This window comes from Dendrobates tinctorius, unplaced genomic scaffold (genome assembly GCF_039654945.1).
Source record: "Dendrobates tinctorius isolate UK_male_01 unplaced genomic scaffold, ASM3965494v1 ptg000007l, whole genome shotgun sequence".
Lineage (NCBI taxonomy): Eukaryota > Metazoa > Chordata > Amphibia > Anura > Dendrobatidae > Dendrobates > Dendrobates tinctorius.
In genome coordinates, this window is record NW_027361675.1 from 46,442,492 (window position 1) to 46,465,310 (window position 22,819).

The 22,819-nt window shown below is 44.8% G+C and overlaps 1 protein-coding gene across 5 annotated transcripts in view; it reads left to right on the forward strand.

The window, feature by feature from the left end:
* Nucleotides 1-22,819, forward strand: part of TRIM37 (tripartite motif containing 37) — a 198,214-nt gene that overhangs the window by 47,166 nt on the left and 128,229 nt on the right. For all 5 annotated transcript variants that reach the window (XM_073574320.1, XM_073574337.1, XM_073574329.1 and 2 more), the window contains exons 5-10: nucleotides 1,338-1,425; nucleotides 13,069-13,191; nucleotides 16,180-16,303; nucleotides 16,464-16,531; nucleotides 18,253-18,377; nucleotides 19,950-20,000. In XM_073574320.1, the coding sequence (XP_073430421.1) occupies nucleotides 1,338-1,425; nucleotides 13,069-13,191; nucleotides 16,180-16,303; nucleotides 16,464-16,531; nucleotides 18,253-18,377; nucleotides 19,950-20,000 (579 nt within the window). The remainder of the gene's footprint in view (nucleotides 1-1,337; nucleotides 1,426-13,068; nucleotides 13,192-16,179; nucleotides 16,304-16,463; nucleotides 16,532-18,252; nucleotides 18,378-19,949; nucleotides 20,001-22,819) is intronic.

A 22,819-nucleotide genomic window follows, 5' to 3' on the forward strand; every position in this document is an offset into this window, starting at 1 on the left:
TGCGTTTTTTCCCGGGAAAAAAACGCATCAATATGCACAGACAGTGTGGAATTCATTAAAATGAATGGGAAGCTTCTTTTAAGCTTTTTATTTGGTAAAAAAATGCAACGTGCGAACACAGCCTCATACTCTCCTCGGATGCAGGCGCCGTCACAGTTGTCAGCATTGGCTCTCCTAGGGATCGCATGACGATCCTTGTGGATAATCGGCACTGGCTTCATTTTCCTTTCTACAAATGGAATTATCATTCCGAGGTAGTGGGAGCTGCGGCTGCTTTCACATCCTCCAGATGTCTTGATTCAAATGAAGGAGAGGTGAGTGAAGCCACTGCTGATTGGCTGCAGGGATATCGTGACATAATGAAACGGCGCAGACACCAGAAGTGAGTTTTCCATTTCATTTGAAAAAAAAAAAAAATTAACTAATTTAGAAATTTATGGCAGCAACACATCAAAAAAGTTGGAACAATGCTGAAGGGATTGTCCATTACTCGGACAACTGCTTCTGAAGCTCTGTCTTTCTCCCCCAGTAAAATAATTACCTAATTTAAGGAGGGGATTGGCACAAATACGGCTCAAGCAATTTACCGTCTGGACTTTATAGACTTTACAACAAATCCTGTGACAGTCATCTCTTTCAGATATATTGATGAATGCCGTGGTGGAATATAAGGGTATGTGCACACGTTGCGGATTACCCTGCGGATTTTTCAGCGCGGATTTGGCTAAATCCGCAGGTCAAATGACCTGCATTTTACCTGCGGATTTATTGCGGATGTTTGCAGATTTCCCCTGCGTTTTGACACGTGCGGATTCCTATAAAGGAGCAGGTCTCAAAACGCTGCGGATCCACAAAAAGAATTGACATGCTGCAGATTTAAATCCGAAGAAAATCCGCGCGGAAAAATCCGCAGCATGTGCACAGCATTTTTGGTTTTAGGTTGACTTTAATGGTACTGTACAACGCAGCAGAATCTGCTGCAGATCCACAGGGCCAAATCCGCTGCGTGTGCGCAGACCCTAATACAGATTTTTAACTAAGGAGCAGTATAACATAAATACTATAATAAATTGTATCTACAAAGTGATGCAACTTTTCACGCACAAGAAATATAGAAAGGATGGGAAGGAAAATGGTATTCATATGTGATCATATGACTTGATACTTTTTACATTCTCCGATAGGACCTCATTAGACCCAATTGGATGTCGAGAAGAGGAAAAATAAAACCTAAAATTAAGAGATTTTTTTCATTGCAATAACATGACATTGAACCTTATCTCAACATTTTAGGTTTTACGGTCTGTTTCTCAATATTTCTTTTTATTTTTTTAAAGATGTGAAAATCATCACGAAAAGCTCAGCGTATTTTGTTGGACATGTAAAATTTGCATCTGCCATCAATGTGCCCTCTGGGGAGGAATGGTGAGTAAACTTTAGCAATATAATATATATATACTTTGGGTCATGTATGTGTTCACATCATATCAAGATGTTCTTTATAGAAACCGCTTCATTATAAATTCATGGTTTTATGAATGTACTAATTATTTTATGTTAGGATACGTCATATTTTTTGCTTCTTTCACAGCCCACTTGTTTTCTGGAAAGGCTTCCTTTTTAGGTTTTGCAATGACTGACATTTTTTGTACGCCTTGGACCATCAGGGAGGTTGTCTGCTGTTGTTGGAGTAGCCTACACTTTCTATTGTAAAAACTGAGCCAACGCAGACCTTTTGACTTCTGAAGACCACTCCGGTGCTTGTACCCCATTAGGGCATATTAAAAAGAAGCTCTTCCGACAACATTTTTTTTTTTTTTTCTTACTCCTGATCCCCTCTATGTAGGGTTGCTTCATTATTATACCTGCTGATTGCCATCTTCCCTAGTTTCCAGCTCCGCTCCAGTCCTCTCTTAGGAAACGTGACTTAAATCCTTACTCCTGGGATCACACTGGTTTATGTGTGGACTGGAAGTCGCTTTGTCAATGTAAGTTTATAGACCATCCTTTTGAGGCGCCATAGGCTTACATTGAAGGAAATGACACCACCGCACACTACGGCCCATATATGGGCTGAAAAAGTAGGGAAGCAGTCTCGCAACCCAGAACCCAGGGAAGCCATTGATCGATAAATATTTTGACATACTTTCACTGCATTACATAAAAAATAAGACCGTATTTGCAAAAAAATGGTACATATTAATGTCACATGGGGAAAGACTGGTCATGCTGGTGACTTCCCAATTTTCTTTCCCACATCCCCAGCCCCAAATCAGCAAATCTGATGAGCTAAACCATGGTAGTGATGGCTTTGGTTTCTTATGTCTGCATTTTGAAAGGGTTTTTTTCTGAGACCACTCCTTTCCCAGTTTTATGCAATTCTACACCCAGCAACCCTGTTGTAAGGGTTTGTGTGCCAGGAAAGACCTAGCAGGGCAGACATTTAATGGACCGACTTTGAGACGTTTTCGGTATCACTAGGGGTCTGTCAGCTTGTCTTAACTCTCTATTGAGCAATAGTTTAATCAAAAATGTTGAAACACAACTAATTAAAATGGCTTTCTTTCTGTTCTTACTGTGGCACGATCATTAAGAGTCTAGAATAGATAATCTTTATACTCAGTGGCAGTTTATCTGATTAAACAGGCTTTTAGTCTAGCTTCACAATGTCTGATTTTAATTTTTGTTTTTTTTTTTATTTGTATCTTTTTTCCCAGGTTACATATCTTGCTAATTGTTGGTCCGAATCCCTCCTCCCCCATCACTCAAAACACTATATACAGCAAAGCTCAGCAGGCAGGAACACTGAGCTCAGGCTGGATCGCTGAGCTCCTGCACAAAGCGGTGTACAGACTCATAGACCTTCTATTGAGCCTGTATGCTGTGGGTCGTGTCTGTCTTTATACAATACACCTTTTATGTTTTCTCATCCTTGGGTTCAATTACCATCAGATCATGCAACACTTATTGTGTATGTTCCTTGGTCCTTCATTTCCTAAGCTTCCCATAAGGAGAGAATGTGTCAAGCCAGGTAGCAATAAACCCATCCATCAGAAACTCTGGCACCCATCGATTGTTGTAAACTCAATCACTTGGAGATTGGAAAGGATGGAGGAACAGATACAAACCACAGATATGGCCACCTCGTGCCCCGGTCACTTTTACTTTCACAAGACATGCTGGCAGGGCTGTGGAGTCGGTAAGCTAAACCTGCGACTCCGACTCCTCAATTTCCCTTCCACCGACTCCACGACTCCAACATATATTGCTTATATTTAAATGAAAAATTTATTGTAGTACAATGTGAACATCAGACATTTAATCATTTTTATGATGCAATAATCAAGACATTTAGATAGAACATAATATCTATTTATTGGAATACAACTTTAGAACAGAAAAAACTGTAATAAATTGTAAATATGTAATACACTATGTAATATCGAATATATATATATATATATATATATATATATATATATATATATATATATATATATATACATTGTGTGTGTGTATATGTATGTGTGTGTGTATATGTACAGTGGGGCAAAAAAGTATTTAGTCAGTCAGCAATAGTGCAAGTTCCACCACTTAAAAAGATGAGAGGCGTCTGTAATTTACATCATAGGTAGACCTCAACTATGGGAGACAAACTGAGAAAAAAAAATCCAGAAAATCACATTGTCTGTTTTTTTTCTCATTTTATTTGCATATTATGGTGGAAAATAAGTATTTGGTCAGAAACAAAATTTCATCTCAATACTTTGTGATATATCCTTTGTTGGCAATGACAGAGGTCAAACGTTTTCTGTAAGTCTTCACTAGGTTGCCACACACTGTTGTTGGTATGTTGGCCCATTCCTCCATGCAGATCTCCTCTAGAGCAGTGATGTTTTTGGCTTTTCGCTTGGCAACACGGACTTTCAACTCCCTCCAAAGGTTTTCTATAGGGTTGAGATCTGGAGACTGGCTAGGCCACTCCAGGACCTTGAAATGCTTCTTACAAAGCCACTCCTTCGTTGCCCTGGCGGTGTGCTTTGGATCATTGTCATGTTGAAAGACCCAGCCACGTTTCATCTTCAATGCCCTTGCTGATGGAAGGAGGTTTTCACTCAAAATGTCATGATACATGGCCCCATTCATTCTTTCATGTACCCGGATCAGTCGTCCTGGCCCCTTTGCAGAGAAACAGCCCCAAAGCATGATGTTTCCACCACCATGCTTTACAGTAGGTATGGTGTTTGATGGATGCAACTCAGTATTCTTTTTCCTCCAAACACGACAAGTTGTGTTTCTACCAAACAGTTCCAGTTTGGTTTCATCAGACCATAGGACATTCTCCCAAAACTCCTCTGGATCATCCAAATGCTCTCTAGCAAACTTCAGACGGGCCCGGACATGTACAGGCTTAAGCAGTGGGACACGTCTGGCACTGGAGGATCTGAGTCCATGGTGGCGTAGTGTGTTACTTATGGTAGGCCTTGTTACATTGGTCCCAGCTCTCTGCAGTTCATTCACTAGGTCCCCCCGCGTGGTTCTGGGATTTTTGCTCACCGTTCTTGTGATCATTCTGACCCCACGGGGTGGGATTTTGCGTGGAGCACCAGATCGAGGGAGATTATCAGTGGTCTTGTATATCTTCCATTTTCTAATTATTGCTCCCACAGTTGATTTCTTCACTCCAAGCTGGTTGACTATTGCAGATTCAGTCTTCCCAGCCTGGTGCAGGGCTACAATTTTGTTTCTGGTGTCCCTTGACAGCTCTTTGGTCTTCACCATAGTGGAGTTTGGAGTCAGACTGTTTGAGGGTGTGCACAGGTGTCTTTTTATACTGATAACAAGTTTAAACAGGTGCCATTACTACAGGTAATGAGTGGAGGAAAGAGGAGACTCTTAAAGAAGAAGTTACAGGTCTGAGAGCCAGAAATCTTGATTGCTTGTTTCTGACCAAATACTTATTTTCCACCATAATATGCAAATAAAATGAAAAAAAAACAGACAATGTGATTTTCTGGATTTTTTTTTCTCAGTTTGTCTCCCATAGTTGAGGTCTACCTATGATGTAAATTACAGACGCCTCTCATCTTTTTAAGTGGTGGAACTTGCACTATTGCTGACTGACTAAATACTTTTTTGCCCCGCTGTATGTGTATATATATATATATAGATATATCTATCACTATGTAATAAACTGTGTAAGTGGCAAAAAAGTTTTCAACAAAAACATACTAAATAACATTTGTGCAGTCTATGAATTTGTTCTAAGAAATAGAATTGCCTCCATCAGATCCTCCTTCATAGATGACCTAAAATCTGACCTAATAATTTTAAGGCCAGAGAACAACCTCTCTACACTAACTTGGGTTGGAGGTAAAGCCGTAACCACATGGACAACATCTCTAACAATTTCCAAGTATAAAGGAATTGCCTTATGATCAGTCCGTTTTGATGAACGGTTGAATTTTTCTTTGAGAGCAAGTGAAACATTTTGCTGAAATATGGTCAATCTTCTTGCTGTAGGAGACTGAGTGAAATCTTTTTCCTTGCAGCAATGCTTTGCCTGCTCCATATCATCCAAATACTTGTCAAAGTCAAACTCCTCATCTGATGAGGATGAAGATATGGCAGCAGTAGCACTGTCAGGACACAAGTCCTCTTGCGCCTGGCAGTCCTCCTGTAGGCCACTCATCCTAACTGCTACCTCAGTCAGAGCTTCTTTTCCTTTAGTAAAATGTTGATCATCAAGCAATATACCATGACTTGGGTCCACATAAACCGCTGCCAGAAAATTTTTTTCTCGTTCGCCTTATTGGGGGACACGGAGACCATGGGTGTATGCTGCTGCCACTAGGTGTATGCTGCTGCCACTAGGAGGCTGACACTATGCACAAAAAAAGTTAGCTCCTCCTCCGCAGTGTACACCCCACCGACCGGCAGGGAATTCCTCAGTTTTAGCTTAGTGTCAGTAGGAGGTGGACACGGGTCTTTAATTAGACCCATATCTACCTCGATGTGCGTCATTCCTTTTCAGGTTTTCCCGGAGGGATACAGTGTGAATGGTCACATCTGTACTCCCACAAGGAGTCTGTGAGTACGGCGTGTACTGCCACCCCATATCCTCACAGTTCTCCGTAGCAGGACCACCAGCCTTCCAGGCGGACGCCAACGTGAAGATGTGTCAGCGATCCAGAGGGTCCTCGTCGCCAGTCTCCCACCCACTCGCCTACCAGAGCCTGTCGGTTGGATGAGACGCAGACTCTTCATGTACAGGTACTTTCTTCGAGGATTCGGGCCCGGGACGGGTAAGTATTGGGACCCTTTGGCCTGCAGCATTCCTCCCCGAGGACACTTTGGAAGCATCTTCCCTGGAGCAGGGATGCGGTGGTGCTGCGAACTCCTGCGCCCATCCTGCTCCTACAGCCAGCCCCTTCACCGTCCTCTTCTACCCGACACTCCGATCGGGTATTCCAGGGTCCTCTCGCGGCGGTGCTCACATTGCGGCACCTCCGCGCCGACCCCGTGCTGACAGGCGGCCGCCGCTAGTAATTTTAGGCCCCGGCTTCTGTCGGGCCTACCTTAGCGTCATGACCACGCCCTCCCCGCCCCTTTCTTCTAAGCGGGCTTCTCTCCCGCCCGTTCCAGGCCCTCCCACCGCCCTTCTCAGCCTGTTCCTGGCCAGGGGCGGTGCCGGATTCAAGGCCGTTAGCTCCGCCCTCCTTCCCCCTGGGAGCGCGTTTTTCCCTGTTTCCTCTCAGACGGTCGCCATCTTTGCAGCCGCACAGCCGGACGCCCCAGGCAGCCGGATATCGCTCCCTGGGCCTGTCAGCCGGATATTGCTCTGTCCTGCATCTGCAGAGAGGTGGATACCTTCGTCTCTGGGGTCACCGGACCGTGAGTAGCTCTGCATCTGCAGACTGACACCCTTCTCTGCACCCTGTCCCCCAACCTTCTGGCATTACCTCAGGTTTCACTATGTCTAACTCCAAATCTGACTGTAACCGCCCTGCGGCTCCCCCCTGCACTCTAGTCATGTTCTTTGCATGCTCTTCTTCCAATCGCAAACTTCCCTCAGGTCAGTCCACTTCCGTCTGCCTGGATTGTAGCAATCCTATTCAACCTGACGCCACCCAGGAGCCATCTAGGGCCCAAGGCGAGAGTGAACCCCCCCCATACCCGGCTGGGCCTCGTCTCTATCACAGTCAGTGGCAGACCTCACCAGGGTGTCTCAGTCCCTAGTAGCCGTTCTGGATAAGTTACCCCTGGACACCTCTACAGGGTCCACCAGGTCTTAAGAGGTTCCATCTGAGTCGGCCAGCGTTAGTCGCAAAAGACCCAGGCAGGATCTCCAGCCGGAATCCTCTCCTCGCCCCATGTCACCACATAGTCCTTCTCGGCAGCCTCCCTCCCAGGCCTCTTCTCCCGAGTCAGGTGAAGCGCTCTCGGACAGGTCATCTGAGGGGATCTTAGAGCTGGATTCGGACCAGGATGCGAACATGAGGGTTACTGTACAGAACCTCATTGCAGCGATCCATCAGACCTTCGACATTGCTGACCCACCTTGGAAATCCTCAGATCAGGAGGTTTCGTTCAGACGGGAGGGAGCACCCTCCACGGTATTCCCTTTACATTCCGAGTTTGGAAAGATTTTTACCAGGGAAAGAGGAGATCCGACCAGACGCTTTCAAAGAGGAAAGCGTCTCGGCGTTCTGTACCCGTTTGCTAAAGAGCTCACGGACAACTGGTCTGCCTCCCCCTCGGTCGACCCGCCCGTGTCCAGGCTTTCTACTAACACTGTTCTCCCGCTTTCAGGCGTGGCGTCTCTAAAGGATTCTAATGAAAGGATTATAGAATCCCTAGCGAAGTCTGCCTTCGAAGCGGCTTCGACGGCGGTATGTCCAATTTTTGCTTCATCTTGGGCAGCAAAGGCCATAGCTACTTGGGCAGAGGATCTTCGTCAAGGCATCCTAGAGAAAGCACAACCAGATCGATTGGCCGATCTCACCAATCAGATTTCCCATGAGGGGGATTATCTGCTTTCTGCTTCTTTGGATACCGCATCCTGCGCAGTTCAGGCGTCCAGTAACGTTGTGACAATCCGACGTACAATTTGGCTCAAGGCCTGACAGGTGGACCTATCTTCTAAAAAGTCTCTTACTAATCTGCCTTTTCAGGGAGGGCGCCTCTTTTTGGATCCGAATTGGACCAGATTATTAAGGACTGCCTCAGTCCAAGCCTCGCAGACCTCCACTAAGGCGTCAGTTTCGACCCTTTCGGGCTTACCACCGTTTCAATACGGCGGAGACCTCCAACCAACAAAAACCGCAGGCACGCCAAGATAGGAAGAAAGTTTCCTTCAGACCCACTCCCTCCTGGCGTTCCCACTCTTCGCAGGGCAGGCCATCTGGATCTGGACGGTCCACATCAGCATGACTATCCTCGGACTCCCGAGGGTCCCTTCCAATTGGGAGGTCGACTCCTGTTCTTCAAGGACGTCTGGCTGGCCTCAGTAGAGGACGCTTGGGTCAGAGAGGTTGTATCGTCAGGATACAAGATAGAGTTCGTCTCTCTTCCACGGGATCGTTTCTTCGAATCCCGTCCTCCAAAAGATCCAGCTTTGATCCCGGGGTTCTTTACGGCCATCGACTCTCTCCTCAGTTTCGGGGTGATTGTGCCCGTTCCCGAATTGGAACGGTTTACAGGGTTTTATTCAAACCTATTTGTCGTGCCGAAAAAAGACAGGGCGGTCCGACCCATCTTGGATCTCAAGCTGCTCAACAAGAGAGTCCGTCTTCGCCACTTCCGGATGGAGTCGGTTCGTTCGGTAATCGCTTCCATGGAGGAGCAGGAATTCATGTGTTCAGATTGTAACAACGGATGCCAGCCTCCTCGGCTGGGGTGCAGTGTTCCGCCATCACACTGTTCAGGGTCGTTGGTCGACTCAGGAATCTGCTCTGCCGATCAACGTCCTATAGATACGAGCGATCCATCTGGCTCTTGTCCACTGGGAGAGGCTCCTCAGGGGCCTGCCTGTCCGGATTCAGACAGACAATGCCACAGCGGTGGCATATGTCAACCGCCAAGGAGGGAAACGGAGTGTCTCAGCCCTGGAAGAAGTGTCCAAGATCCTTCAGTGGGCAGAGATTTCGGTACCGACAATCTCCACGGTACACATTCCCGGCGTAGACAACTGGGCCGCCAATTTTCTCAGCCGCGAGGGTCTCGCGGCAGGAGAGTGGTCCCTACATCCGGAGGTATTTCTTCAGCTCTGCCGTCGTTGGGGGAACCCCGGACGTAGATCTGCTAGCTTCTCGCCTCAACAGGAAAGTCCCACAGTTTGTATCCAGGGCTCGAGATCCTCTCGCAGTCGGCGCCGACGCTCTGGCCGTTCCTTGGTCGCAGTTCGAGCTCCCCTACCGGTTTCCTCCCCTGCCTCTTCTTCCCAAGCTGTTGAAGAAGATCAAAGCAGAAGGAATTCCAGTCATTCTCATCGACCCGAATTGGCCCAGAAGGTCTTGGTTCACGGATATCGTCAACCTTCTCGCGGACGCCCCCTGGAAGCTTCCAGACAGGGCAGATCTGCTGTCTCAAGGCCCGATTTGCCACCCCAATTCTCGGCCGCTCAATTTAACGGCGTGGCTGTTGAGACCGAGGTTTTGAAACGAGCAGGATTCTCTGGTCGAGTAATTCATACCATGATCTGAGCCAGGAAGCCATCATCTTCCAAAATTTACTACCGTACTTGGAAGGCCTATTTCACTTGGTGTGAGGCCAATAACATCGCGCCCATGTGCTTTTCGCTCCCTTCCATTCTGGCGTTTCTTCGAGCAGGGCTGGATGCGGGGCTTGCTCTCAGTTCCTTGAAGGGTCAAGTTTCGGCGCTGTCCATTTTGTTTCAGAAGACGTTGGCCTCCCGCCCTCAGGTCAAAACCTTTCTTCAGGGCGTGGCTCACACGGCTCCTCCGTATCGAGCGCCAGTGGATCCATGGGATCTTAATCTTGTTCTTGAGGTTCTGCAAGGTTCTCCTTTTGAACCTCTCAGGGATGTTTCCCTTTCTCTCCTTTCTTGTAAGGTAGCTTTTCTGGTGGCCATCACTTCCATCCGGCGCGTGTCAGAATTGTCGGCTCTTTTTTGCCGCTCTCCTTTCTTGGTACTTCACCAGGACAAGGTAATTCTGCGGCCTCCGCCCTCTTTTCTTCCCAAGGTGGTGTCCTCCTTTCACCTCAATGAGGATATTGTTCTGCCGTCCTTCTGTCCGAGTCCAACTCACCCTCGGGAGCGGTCCCTGAACAAGCTGGATCTGGTCAGGGCAATAGACTCTCATCTGTCTAGGACGACTTCCTTGCGAAAGACAGACTCTCTTTTCGTCATTCCAGATGGGGCGCGGAAAGGTCACCCGGCTTCCAAAGCTACTGTTGCTCGCTGGATCAGATCGGCAATTTTGGAGGCCTACCGGGTTAAGCATCGAGTGGCCCCTCCGGGGATCAGAGCGCACTCTACCCGGGCAGTGGGTGCTTCCTGGGCGGTACGCCACAGAGCCTCCGCGATGCAGCTTTGCAAAGCTGCAACCTGGTCTTCGGTTCACACGTTTGTGAAATTCTACAAGGTCCACACCTATGCTTCGGCGGACGCCAGCCTAGGTAGAAGGATCCTGCAGGCAGCGGTGGTGAGTCCACTGGCCTGATGGAAGTTTGTTTCCCACCCCAGGGACTGCTTTGGGACGTCCCATTGTCTCTGTGTCCCCCAATAAGGCAAACGAGAAAACGGGATTTTTGGGTTGCTTACCGTAAAATCTGTTTCTCGCAGCCTTCATTGGGGGACACAGAAAGGTCCCATGTTCTACAACTCCTGTTCTTACTTTGGTTGGTTACAGTTGAGTTGTTTGTTCTGTTTCAATCTATTCTGTTACTTCTCCTACTGCTTTCTCACTAACTGAGGAATTCCCTGCCGGTCGGTGGGGTGTACACTGCGGAGGAGGAGCTAACCTTTTTTTTGTGCATAGTGTCAGCCTCCTAGTGGCAGCAGCATACACCTAGTGGCAGCAGCATACACCCATGGTCTCTGTGTCCCCCAATGAAGGCTCAGAGAAACAGATTTTACGGTAAGCAACCCAAAAATCCTGTTTTTCCAATAGCTGTGTCTTTCTCCATTTCATTGAAGCAGAAATGCCATCTGCGATTAAATCTCCTCTTTGGGACAGGCAAAATAGCAAGTTCTTCCACTCCCTTATGAAAATGCCAGGAGTTAAATCCTCAGCTTGTAATTTTTTAGTCACGGTAAATAGGTGATTAAGCAATTCCTTCAATTCAGCCACCTGTGTCCATTGACCTTCATTTAGAGTTACCTGAGGGTTCGCCATATCTATAAGAAACGGTTTTAGCCATGATCAAAACTGGGGGGGGGGGGGGGGGGCGGCAGAACCTCATACTGTTCCGCAGAATCTCATACTGCACACCTCAGCTGCTGTAGAACCGTATACTGCACACCCCTACACTTGAAAATAAAGCCTGCACCTTAAGATGTGGTGAATGCAGTCTATTTATTCCAACTATCAATTGATGTTGATGTGTTACTGAAGACGAGCAATGCCTGTCCTGGGCGTCCTTTTGGGCAGCTATGAGGTGTACCTGACTGGTGCTAAAAAAAAAAAAAAAAAGTGTTAAGGTACTGTCACACTTAGCGATGTACCAGCGATCCCGACCAGCGATATGACGCGGTCAGGATCGCTGGTACATCGCTAAGTGGTCACTAGTGAGCTGCCACACAGGCAGATCTCACTTGCGACATCGCTGGGGACGGGGGTCGCTACTTACCTGTCACACCTGGCGATCCTGCGTCCTCCCGCCCGGCTCCACGCGTCGCTCGTCGTCACAGCAGGAAGCGCCACAGGAAGCAGACGACGAAAAACAGTCCTGAACGTTCTCGCGCGATCAGCGATAACCAGCGGGGGAGCCGGTCGTAGGTAAGTATCAGACACAGAGATATCGCTAGCAATATCGCTATAACGTCACTAGTTATAGCGATATTGCTAGCGATATCTCTTAGTGTGACATGCCCTTTAGTCTGTGTGCTACCCGGCTTTCATTCTTTTTGGTACAGATAAGATATGGATAGACAGATATGGATAAATGGTTAGAGCAGATTTCTAATCTGCTTTTGAAAACATTATCTATGAGCTCAAAAACCTTTCAGGTGATGCGGTTTTTTAAAAAGTTGATCTGCTTTTGCAGCTGAAAAGGGGTATCCTCAAAAACGCTGTGTGTGAATGTAGCCTTAGATCAGGAATAGAACAGCCATTTCTAGGACATTTCATAACTTTCCCAAATTCCTATGAAAAAATATTCAGCACATTCTGCATTGAACTACTGTACCCAATTTATTATATATTTTAGGAGTCGGACCATTTTATACCGACTCCACCAAAATGAGCTCCGACTCCACATCCCTGCATGCTGGGGAATATTTGAACCAATCCCCTACCTAGCTAACCAAAACATATCTGCCCATACAATGTATCTATTAGACCTAAAACCTATAACAGAGAAAAGTGACCCCCATGTAGAAACAGCAATCCAAACACCTGAAATAACCACTGACATGGTAACACCCTATAAGACAGGCGTAGTAAGGTCTGATGCCTATCCATTCGGTTCTTTGGTGGGACTAAACAATGTAGACCAGTAAACACTATACCACTTGGGTTACCATTATGGGCCTCTATTAGGTGCAGCCCTGACCTGTGAGTTGTAGTCTCGATATAAGTTTCATGAGAAAAATGAAACATTAAATCACAAATTTCATTCTAAGTAAGTTATCGTAAAGTAGGAAAATAATTGCTGCAAGAGTAATGTGTGTAATGGGCGCCTAAAGAGAAAATTTATTTGGGCAACAATCTGTGATTTTCAGAAGTGTTGAAAAGTACGGCATGGGCATTATTTACCCATATTCCCTCCATTTTCCTGCATTTTCGAAGGGTATAATAAAGTGAAAGAAATATTAGGAATAAAAATTCTCCACAATGTGTGATTGTATAACATTACTAATGTGAGTATTTTGTTTTATTCCAGCATGGTGGACACACTTTTAAGCCACTGGCAGAAATTTATGAGCAACATGTTACAAAAGTTAATGAAGAGGTGGCCAAGCTTCGACGCCGACTAATGGAATTAATTAGTCTTGTTCAAGAAGTGGTAAGAAATTGATATGTTATATCTGCACCAGATTAAGGCCCGATGCTATCGCATCAGGAGGATAGTGACACACCTCTTGCCATGTTAACCCTCAACACACACACCTCCTCAACACACACTCCTCTCACCTTTCACCATCTCCACTCACGTTCCCCCCCCCCCCCCCCCTTTCACTCCACATACGACCCTTTCTCTCACTCCGTCTCTCATACCCTCGCCGACATCGCCGCTGCTCCACGATCCCCGACATTTTCTTCTGCCGGTGCCATCCTGGATCCAGACGTTGTCCATGCCGGCAACATGTTCTTGCGGCGAAATCCCGCGATACTCAAGATGGCGTGGCCGCAAGAACATGTCGCCATTTTGGATCCCGATGTCGTCCACGCCAGCGACATGTTCTTGCGGCGACGCCATCTTGAGTATCACGGGATTTCACGATACTCAAGATGGCGTCGCTGCAAGAACATGTCGCCGGCGTGGACAACGTCTGGATCCAGGATGGCGCCGGCGGAAGATGATGTCGGGGATCGTGGAGCAGCGGCGATGACGGCGTGAGTATGAGACACGGAGTGAGAGAAAGGGTCGTATGTGGACGTGAGAGGAGTGTGTGTTGAGGGTTAACATGGCAAGAGGTGTGCTGTGACATCACCAGTTACAACTGGACGGAAGTTGTTACAACCCGGAAGCCGCTTAGCGCATTTATTATTATAGATAGCTCAAAAGCTTGTAAGAGATTTGTATGAACACACTAGTCCTCGTAAGCATTAAAACTGGGGTGATCTATGTAGGCATGCTGGCCTGGCTTATCTGACCATGCAACGTGGCATTGCTGTGTTCATTAGCGCTGGTGCCATGGATCCATGTAAAAAATAGAATTAAAATAAATATTGTTATTCTTCCGACGTCCCGCGCAGCATTCCCGCCTCTCTCCACGCTCCGGTCCCAGTAATCCTTTGCGAGAATTACCGCGATGACGTCCGTTCTCGCGTGATCGCGAAGTCTCGCGGTCATTCTTGCAAAGGATTACTGGGACCGGAACGTGGAGAGAGGCGGGAATGGTGCGCGGGACGCCGGAAGGTGAGAATAAAACAATATTTTTTTTTTAATTATTATTTTACACCTGATCGCTGGTCTCCCGCCTGTCACACGCAGCGATGCGTGCTGGCCAGCGGGAGATCAGCGACGAAAAAAATGTCCAGAGGTTTCTTGCAGCGATACCAGCAGGGGGGCTGATCGCTGTCACACACAGCGATCTCGCTGATGAGATCGCGGTTGTGTCACAAAAGTTGTGACTCAGCAGCGATCTCGCTAGCGAGATCGCTATGTGTGACTGGGCCTTAACTGAGGAAGCTCAACTGTGGCACTCCGCTCACTTTCTGTAAGTCGGCTCTTGAAATATAATTTTCATTTTCTATACATAAAAGGGCCAAAAATCGATGATTTGTCCCTATGATGGGTCATCACACAGTAAGGGAATAGTAACGGCCCATCACTTGGCACCCTCACTGATCAGCTGAAATCTTTTCTGGTAGCAGTTGGACACACACAGTGCACAAAGAGAACATCACAGCTCCCTATGTTTATCAGCTACTACAGAGTACAACAGTTTATCTCCTCAAGATAGTTCATCAATATGCTGGTCACAGACAATACCTTTAACTTAACCCTTTTCACACCCTGTTGTGTCTGAAAATATTACACTTGCTGGCTAAGTGTTCATTTACTTGGACTGTCTGGCAACATGAAATGACCATTGGTCAGTAAACGCTGTTAGGACAGACATCAAGACTTGGCTTAAATTTAACATAACAGTCCCTAGAAATGGATGTCCCTCAAAAATCAATGAAAACAAAAGAATAAAATTGGTTTGGGAGGCTGCCAAGAGGCCTAAAGCAACAATAAGGGAGCTGCAGGAATTTCTGGAAAACTACTGGTTGCATATTGCATGTGACAACAATCTCAATGTATTCTTCATATGTCTGGCCCGTCGGAGAGGCTGGCAATACTGTTTTGCCAAAACCTAACATCAGTTCTGCCAACAGCATGTGGGAAAACATGTTCTGATCTGATGAGACCAAAGTTGAACTTTTTGGTAATATTTCCAAAAGGTATGTTTGGCCCAAAGTCAACACTGTGCATCACCAAAAAAATACCATGCACACAGTGCAGCATGTTGGAGGCAGCATTATGCTTCTGAGGTAGAATTTCGGCAGCTGGAACTGGGGCATTATTTAAGAGGGAATTATGAATAGTTCCAAATATCAAGAGAATTTTCCATCAAAGATTTCAGGCTTCTGCTAAAAAGCTGAAACCGATGAGGAATTTTATACTTTAGTGCAACAACAACACTAAGCTTGCCTCCAAATCACAAAAGAAGTTCAAAGTTTTTGAATGGCCCAGCCAGAGCTAAATCCAATAAAAAAAAAAAAAAATCAGTGGATGATCAGAAGAGGGCGCTGTACACAGGAGATGCCGTACATTTTGGAAGCGCGTTACTGCTAGAAAGAGTTTAAATCCTACCCAAAAAGACTGAGTGTTATTATACATTTTAAAGGGTACTTCAACACATAAGAACATAAATATTTATGCCACCACATTATTTTAGTTCTTTATTTTTTTTATTTTTTTTTACCACCCAAAAAATTTTTTTTCAATTGTACAGATTATAGGTGACATTGAATGTGATTTAACTTCAGAAATAATTATTCTTAGTATGTTGTTTGTTTTTTGTTTTTTTTACATGACAAAAACCTAGCAATTTAGTAGAGTTGTGTAGCTATTTTATATTCACTGTTGCATTAGGGGAATTCTTGTAATTAGCGACAGTGTAAGTTTACGTTGCTCTATGCTTTAAGAGATAATTGCATAATAGTCCGCATAAGTGTATTTTACAAAGCTAAATGCGATAGCAAGTATCTCGAATGTTTTGTTATAGATCCATGTTATTGCAGATGTGCAATGTTTGGGACTAATATTTCATTGTGGTAGGAACGAAATGTTGAAGCTGTACGAAGTGCAAAAGATGAGCGAGTTAGAGAAATCCGCAACGCTGTCGAAATGATGATTGCCAGGCTTGACACTCAGCTCAAAAATAAGCTCATCACTCTTATGGGTAAGCTATTAAATTCATGCAGCCATATTTAGAACGGATCCATCATAGTATTACAGGCGTCCTCTTTTTGATGTAAACACTTCAACATCTTGGCGAAATATATATATTTACAAACCATGGATTCGTTTATATGTAGTTTCTATCATTTTTATCATTTTAGGTCAGAAAACCTCTCTTACGCAGGAAACTGAACTTCTGGAATCCCTCTTGCAAGAGGTCGAGCATCAGGTAAATAATAAGTTTATGCCTGGACTATTTCCAGTTAAAGGGATTGTTTAATTGTAAGAGCCCCTGTCCATATTCCCTGTATGTTATAGACTTATTTATGTCACAGGGGATGAGGTCCATAGCAGAAAGCCATAACAAGCAAGAGGCTCTGATTTGACTCAGACCACTCATTTAGAACATGGAAATATTTCCAGACCTGCAGCAGTCAGCCATTTGCCTTGTATTAAAGAAAATCTGTCAGCAGGTTATTATTTAATCCGGGGTCAGCCATGAGGTAGGGTTTAAATCACTGAATTCAGGGATGTATCACTTATCAGGCTGTGTGCTTAATTATGCTGATCTCCGATGAGGTACCAAAAACCTGCGTACAGATTCCCTTAAGTGTTGTCTGTATTAGGACAAGTAAGTATGTAACAGTTTAAGGAATGTTTCTGATCCTGTGTGTCATATGTATTGCCATTCTTTTTATGATTACTTATTTTATGACCACAAACTTCTTCAAGGGTGTGCTTAAACATTCATGTGGTCATAAATCAACTGAGAGGAGCTCCGAAAAAGACAGACAGGTGCTGGTTTGTATCTTATCTTATTCCTTGTTAACTCTGACACCTGCTTAAGTAAAATTCACCCAAGTTATTAAAGGGGTTTTGTATCAAGGCTTTTGCAACTCCATCTGAGAGAGGCATAATGTAGGCACAGAGACTCTGATTTCAGCAATGTGTCACTCACTAAGCTGCTTGCTATAATTTTGATAAATTCACTGTTTTAATTTGCTACAGATCTAGTGGTTCCCTGAATGCTGAGCTCTGTATCACCCCGCCCACACCACTGATTGGCAGCTGTGTACCCTGTGCCTGGGCAGAAAGCTGCCAATCAGTTGTGGGGGTGCGGTGGGGTGATGCAGAGGAGGACTGTGAAGTTTGGAGGACTAGTTGGCAGCAGGTTTACTAGTCTTGTAGTGATAATCTACTGCTGATTAAAACAGTGATATTATGAAAACTACAGCAAGCAGCCCAGTAAGTGACATCACTGGAACTGGGGACTCTGACTCTACATTATGCTGCTTTCAGATTAGATGGAAAAAAACTGGTGACTGATTCTCTTTAAATATTTTATATATTTAGGAATGGAGTAAAGAGGGGTTTTATGGTTTTCTACAGATTTTTCCTTTGCCTTGTTGCTCGTTCTCCTGAATGTATTAACATTTTTTTTCAGCTATATGGTAATCTTTTCCTTCCATAGCAGTGTACTTCAAGAAATGTTCTCTATGCAAATAATTTTTCTTCGCACTGAATGCAGTGTGGAGTTGTACTGGCTGTGTGTTTTTTAGAAAATTTTTAAAGGTTTCAATTCGTGATGTTTGAACATAAGGTGTTATCTGAGCATGTTCGTGTGCCAAGTGTTAGCGGCATGCTCGAAAAATCTGTTTGAGTCCCTGCCGCTGCATGTCTCGTGCCTGGTTACCAGCCGCAACACATGCAGAGATTGTCTAACAAACAGGCAGTCCTTTGTGTTGCTGCTGTTGAACAGCCGCCAGACATGCAGTTGTGGTGACTTTAACATATTTTTTTTTTAGTATGCCAAAGTCTCTCGGAGAGCACCCGAGCATGCTCAGATTACACCTTATCCATGCGTTGTCTGCAAAGAAAAATGCAGCGTTCCTCTTGAAGCTCAGGAGTTAATATTGTAGTATTGTGTATATTGTCTACTGTATTTTGCAGCTTCGATCGTGCAGTAAAAGTGAACTCATCTCAAAGAGTCCAGAAATTCTAATGATGTTCCAGCAAGTTCACAGAAAACCCATGGCTTCATTTGTCACCACCCCAGTGCCACCAGATTTCACAAGGTACCAAAGAAAAAGTGCTTGACAGACTTTTTCTTTTTTAGCTAGTAACCTGTCTTGGCTGATTCCACATTGCCTATAGTTGTATGGGCCAACTTCTTCTGCAGTCTCACAGGGTAGGAGAAACGGGGACTTCAGAACCTTGTACCAGTGATTACTGGGTTCCCTTGGGATCTAACATAAAAGGGGTTTTCTATTTTCACTCTCTTCCCAGGTCCAGGGCAGAATTCCCTCCACGTCCCACTTTCTGTTAGGGTATGTGAACACTCTCTGGGGCTGTTACGGTGTGACGCTGCGTACTTATGCAGCGTCAAACTCGCAGCAGCCAGGTGTTACAGCATAGTGGATGGGATGTCTAGAAAACCCATGTCCATTATGCGTCCACTGACGCCTACGGATCACTCGTGGAGACAGACGTGGGGGGAATGTCTTGCCAAACTGCAGCATATCGCTTTCTCTTGTGGAGACGCTAGTCTCCGCCAGAGAAATTTCACCAATAGAATGTAATGAACACGGTGATGAATCCTCATGGTTGAGTGAACAAATGCCGATTCACCTGCGTTCAATAGATGGCCGCGCTTTGGGCGCAGCGAACATGCGCTGCTAATTCTGGGTCGTGCATCGGGGTTATTGTCTGCAGTGCTGTCAATCTGTGAACTCGGCTGCTTGTGCTGTGTACTCGTGCACATCCGATTTCAACTGTCATGTGCCTTTGCTACAGACGTCCTCTAGTCAGGGACTGGAGTACATTTTTAGCATAATTTACTTCCCTTTAGTGGAGTAAATTCTTATGAATTAGTCGGGCTCATGTCTCGAACAGCTGGCAATGCCGGCCGTGCGTTACTTAGATGACAAGAGTCCCAAAAATGCCGTGACATTTCAAGTTGTTTTCTACCAGAATTCTATTGACACCTTGATGAATCAGGCTCAGAAGAGTGGAACTTCAAAGACTTAGTTATAATGCTGTTATCCGCATATAGATCACTATAAGGGCTGTTGCCAATGATTAGAGAACCTGATGGCTTCCCTATGATTTCTGTTAGATTTGTAGTATACCTAGACCGCACCAATGAGTCTGGGGCCGTGGCAAGGTAAAATACTTTGTTTAAGCGGTTGAAGGCTTGTACAACAGATTGCTACCATCTGGTGTGTTACCCTTGATGTGTCTTCATTTATCTTGTCGAGTGAAGATATGTTTTCTGGTTCTAATATACGGGTCTCGTCCGCTTGTATTTTAGTGGCTTTGCCTTATTGATCTAATCCATGTGGCGAGTCGTAGCTGTGGGGGATGTAGAGCTAGTAGTTGCACCCAGAGCGTAATCCATTGGGGGGAGTCTTTAGACTTGTACAGAAAAAAATACTTTGATTGTAATTGGCACGTGGTAGGTTGGAGCCAAGTTGAGGTTCATGAACTTTGGTATACATTTGTCTTTTTTCTTTATAGGTATGAATAATTAGTATTTCACTATGCTGATATTTTAACTCCAAATGCTTGGCTCAGTTGCATACAGTGTATAAATGTATTATCTGCCATGTTTTGCTCACCTGCCTCTACACTTATATGTTTTTCTGCAGTGAACTCGTTCCTTCCTATGACTCAACTACATTTGTGTTGGAAAACTTCAGGTATACTCTATTTCATTGATTGATGGCATTAGTGTGTGTGTGTGTTATTTGTGTATAAAATATATATATAATATACCTATTTACATTCCAATGATGCTTTCCAGTGGAACCTGACATCTGGTGCCATGACCTGTGCTTTTATTTTTCTGTTTCCATGCTATGTGTAATATGTGGGACATAAACAAAATGTTATATATGGGCTAATATAACTGTAAAGAATTAGTGGCAGTATTCATGTTGAGTACAAATATTATCTAAAGTGGTAGAGACATTTCTATAAATGAGAACTCATTGATGCTTCTACCCTCTCCATGTAATTGGCCTTATTGACTTATGTGCCATGTTGGACATTCAGCTCTTATGTGAGATGTGACGGTAAAATGACATCCAAATTTGATATTTCGGAAATGCAGATGTCGGTGTAATATTACATCGTAGAAAGAATTTTGCTCATCTTTGTTGCAGCACACCTTTTTCCAACTCGTAGAGCTTTATCGTGAAAGTATATCTATCGTGGTTATTGCATCCTGAACACATGGCATGGTAAAGTGCAGATTCTCATTTAAAATATTGGTTGGAAGCCATCATCTGTCATGGCAAAAATCAACCTTTATTACTTTAGACACCAGGCTATCCACCACCACTGTAAAATCAGATTTCAAAATCAGTCTGTAAAATTGCAATTTTCTCTCCATACAGAATCTCATGTGAAAAATGGATGTTGGTTCCACGTCATACCTCATAAGTTCACAGATGTAATTTTTTTTTTTTTTTTACTGGTAATAGGATCTTCTCCCACCATTATTTGGTACTATGTAATCTGCTTGCTGTAGTACATACAGGTGCTTCTCACAAAATTAGAATATTCTCAAAAAGTTAATTTATTTCAGTTCTTCAATACAAACAGTGAAACTCATATTATACAGAGTCATTACAAACAGAGTGATATACACTCACTGGCCACTTTATTAGGTACACCTGTCCAACTGTGTGTTAAGACTTAATTTCTAATCAGCCAATCACATGGCGGCAACTCAGTGCATTTAGGCATGTAGACATGGTCAAGACAATCTCCTGCAGTTCAAACCGAGCATCAGTATGGGGAAGAAAGGTGATTTGAGTGCCTTTGAACGTGGCATGATTGTTGGTGCCAGAAGGGCTGGTCTGAGAATTTCAGAAACTGCTGATCTCCTGGGATTTTCACGCACAACCATCTCTAGGGTTTACAGAGAATGGTCCGAAAAAGAAAAAAAATCCAGTGAGCGGCAGTTCTGTGGCCGGAAATGCCATGTTGATGCCAGAGGTCAGAGGAGAATGGGCAGACTGGTTCGAGCTGATAGAAAGGCAACAGTGACTCAAATTGCCACCCGTTACAACCAAGGTAGGCAGAAGAGCATCTCTGAACGCACAGTGCGTCGAACTTTGAGGCAGATGGGCTACAGCAGCAGAAGACCACACTGGGTACCACTCCTCTCAGCTAAGAACAGGAAACTGAGGCTACAATTTGCACAAGCTCATCGAAATTGGACAGTAGAAGATTGGAAAAACGTTGCCTGGTCTGATGAGTCTCGATTTCTGCTGCGACATTCGGATGGTAGGGTCAGAATTTGGCGTAAACAACATGAAAGCATGGATCCATCCTGCCTTGTATCAACGGTTCAGGCTGGTGGTGGTGGTGTCATGGTGTGGGGAATTTTTTCTGGGCACTCTTTGGGCCCCTTGGTACCAATTGAGCATCGTTGCAACGCCACAGCCTACCTGAGTATTGTTGCTGACCATGTCCATCCCTTTATGACCACAATGTACCCAACATCTGATGGCTACTTTCAGCAGGATAATGCGCCATGTCATAAAGCTCGAATCATCTCAGATTGGTTTCTTGAACATGACAATGAGTTTACTGTACTCAAATGGCCTCCTCAGTCACCAGATCTCAATCCAATAGAGCATCTTTGGGATGTGGTGGAACGGGAGATTCGCATCAGGGATGTGCAGCCGACAAATCTGCACCAACTGTGTGATGCCATCATGTCAATATGGTCCAAAATCTCTGAGGAATGCTTCCAGCACCTTGTTGAATCTCTGCCACGAAGAATTGAGGCAGTTCTGAAGGCAAAAGGGGGTCCAACCCCTTACTAGCATGGTGTACCTAATAAAGTGGCCAGTGAGTGTATTTCAAGTGTTTATTTTTGTTAATGTTGATAATTATGGCTTACAGTCAATAAAACCACCTGCAAAGGCTTCCTAAGCATTTAAAAAGGTCCCTTAGTCTGATTCAGTAGGCTCCACAATCATGGGGCAGACTGCGGGCTGGACAGATGCCCAGAAGGCAGTCATTGACACACTCCACAAGGAGGGTAAGCCACAAAATGTCATTGTTAAGAAACTAGCTGTTCAGAGTGCTGTATCTAAGCATATTAATGGATAATTGAGTGGAAGGAAAAAGTGTGGTAGAAAAAGATGCACAAGCAATCGGGATAACCGCAGCTTTGAAAGGATTATTAAGAAAAGGTCATTCAAAAATTTTGGGGAGATTCACAAGGAGTGGACTGCTGCTGGAGTCATTGCTTCAGGAACCACCACACACAGACATATCCAGGACGTGGGCTACAAGTGTCGCATTCCTTATGTCAAGCCAATCATGACCAATGGACAACGCCAGAAGCATCTTGCCTAGGAGAAAAAGAAGAAGACACTTGCTCAGTGGTCCAAGGTGTTGCTTTCAGATGAAAGTAAAATATGCATTTAATTTGGAAATCAAGGTCCCAGAGTCTGGAGTAATAGTGGAGAGGTCACAATCCAACCTGCTTGAGGTCTAG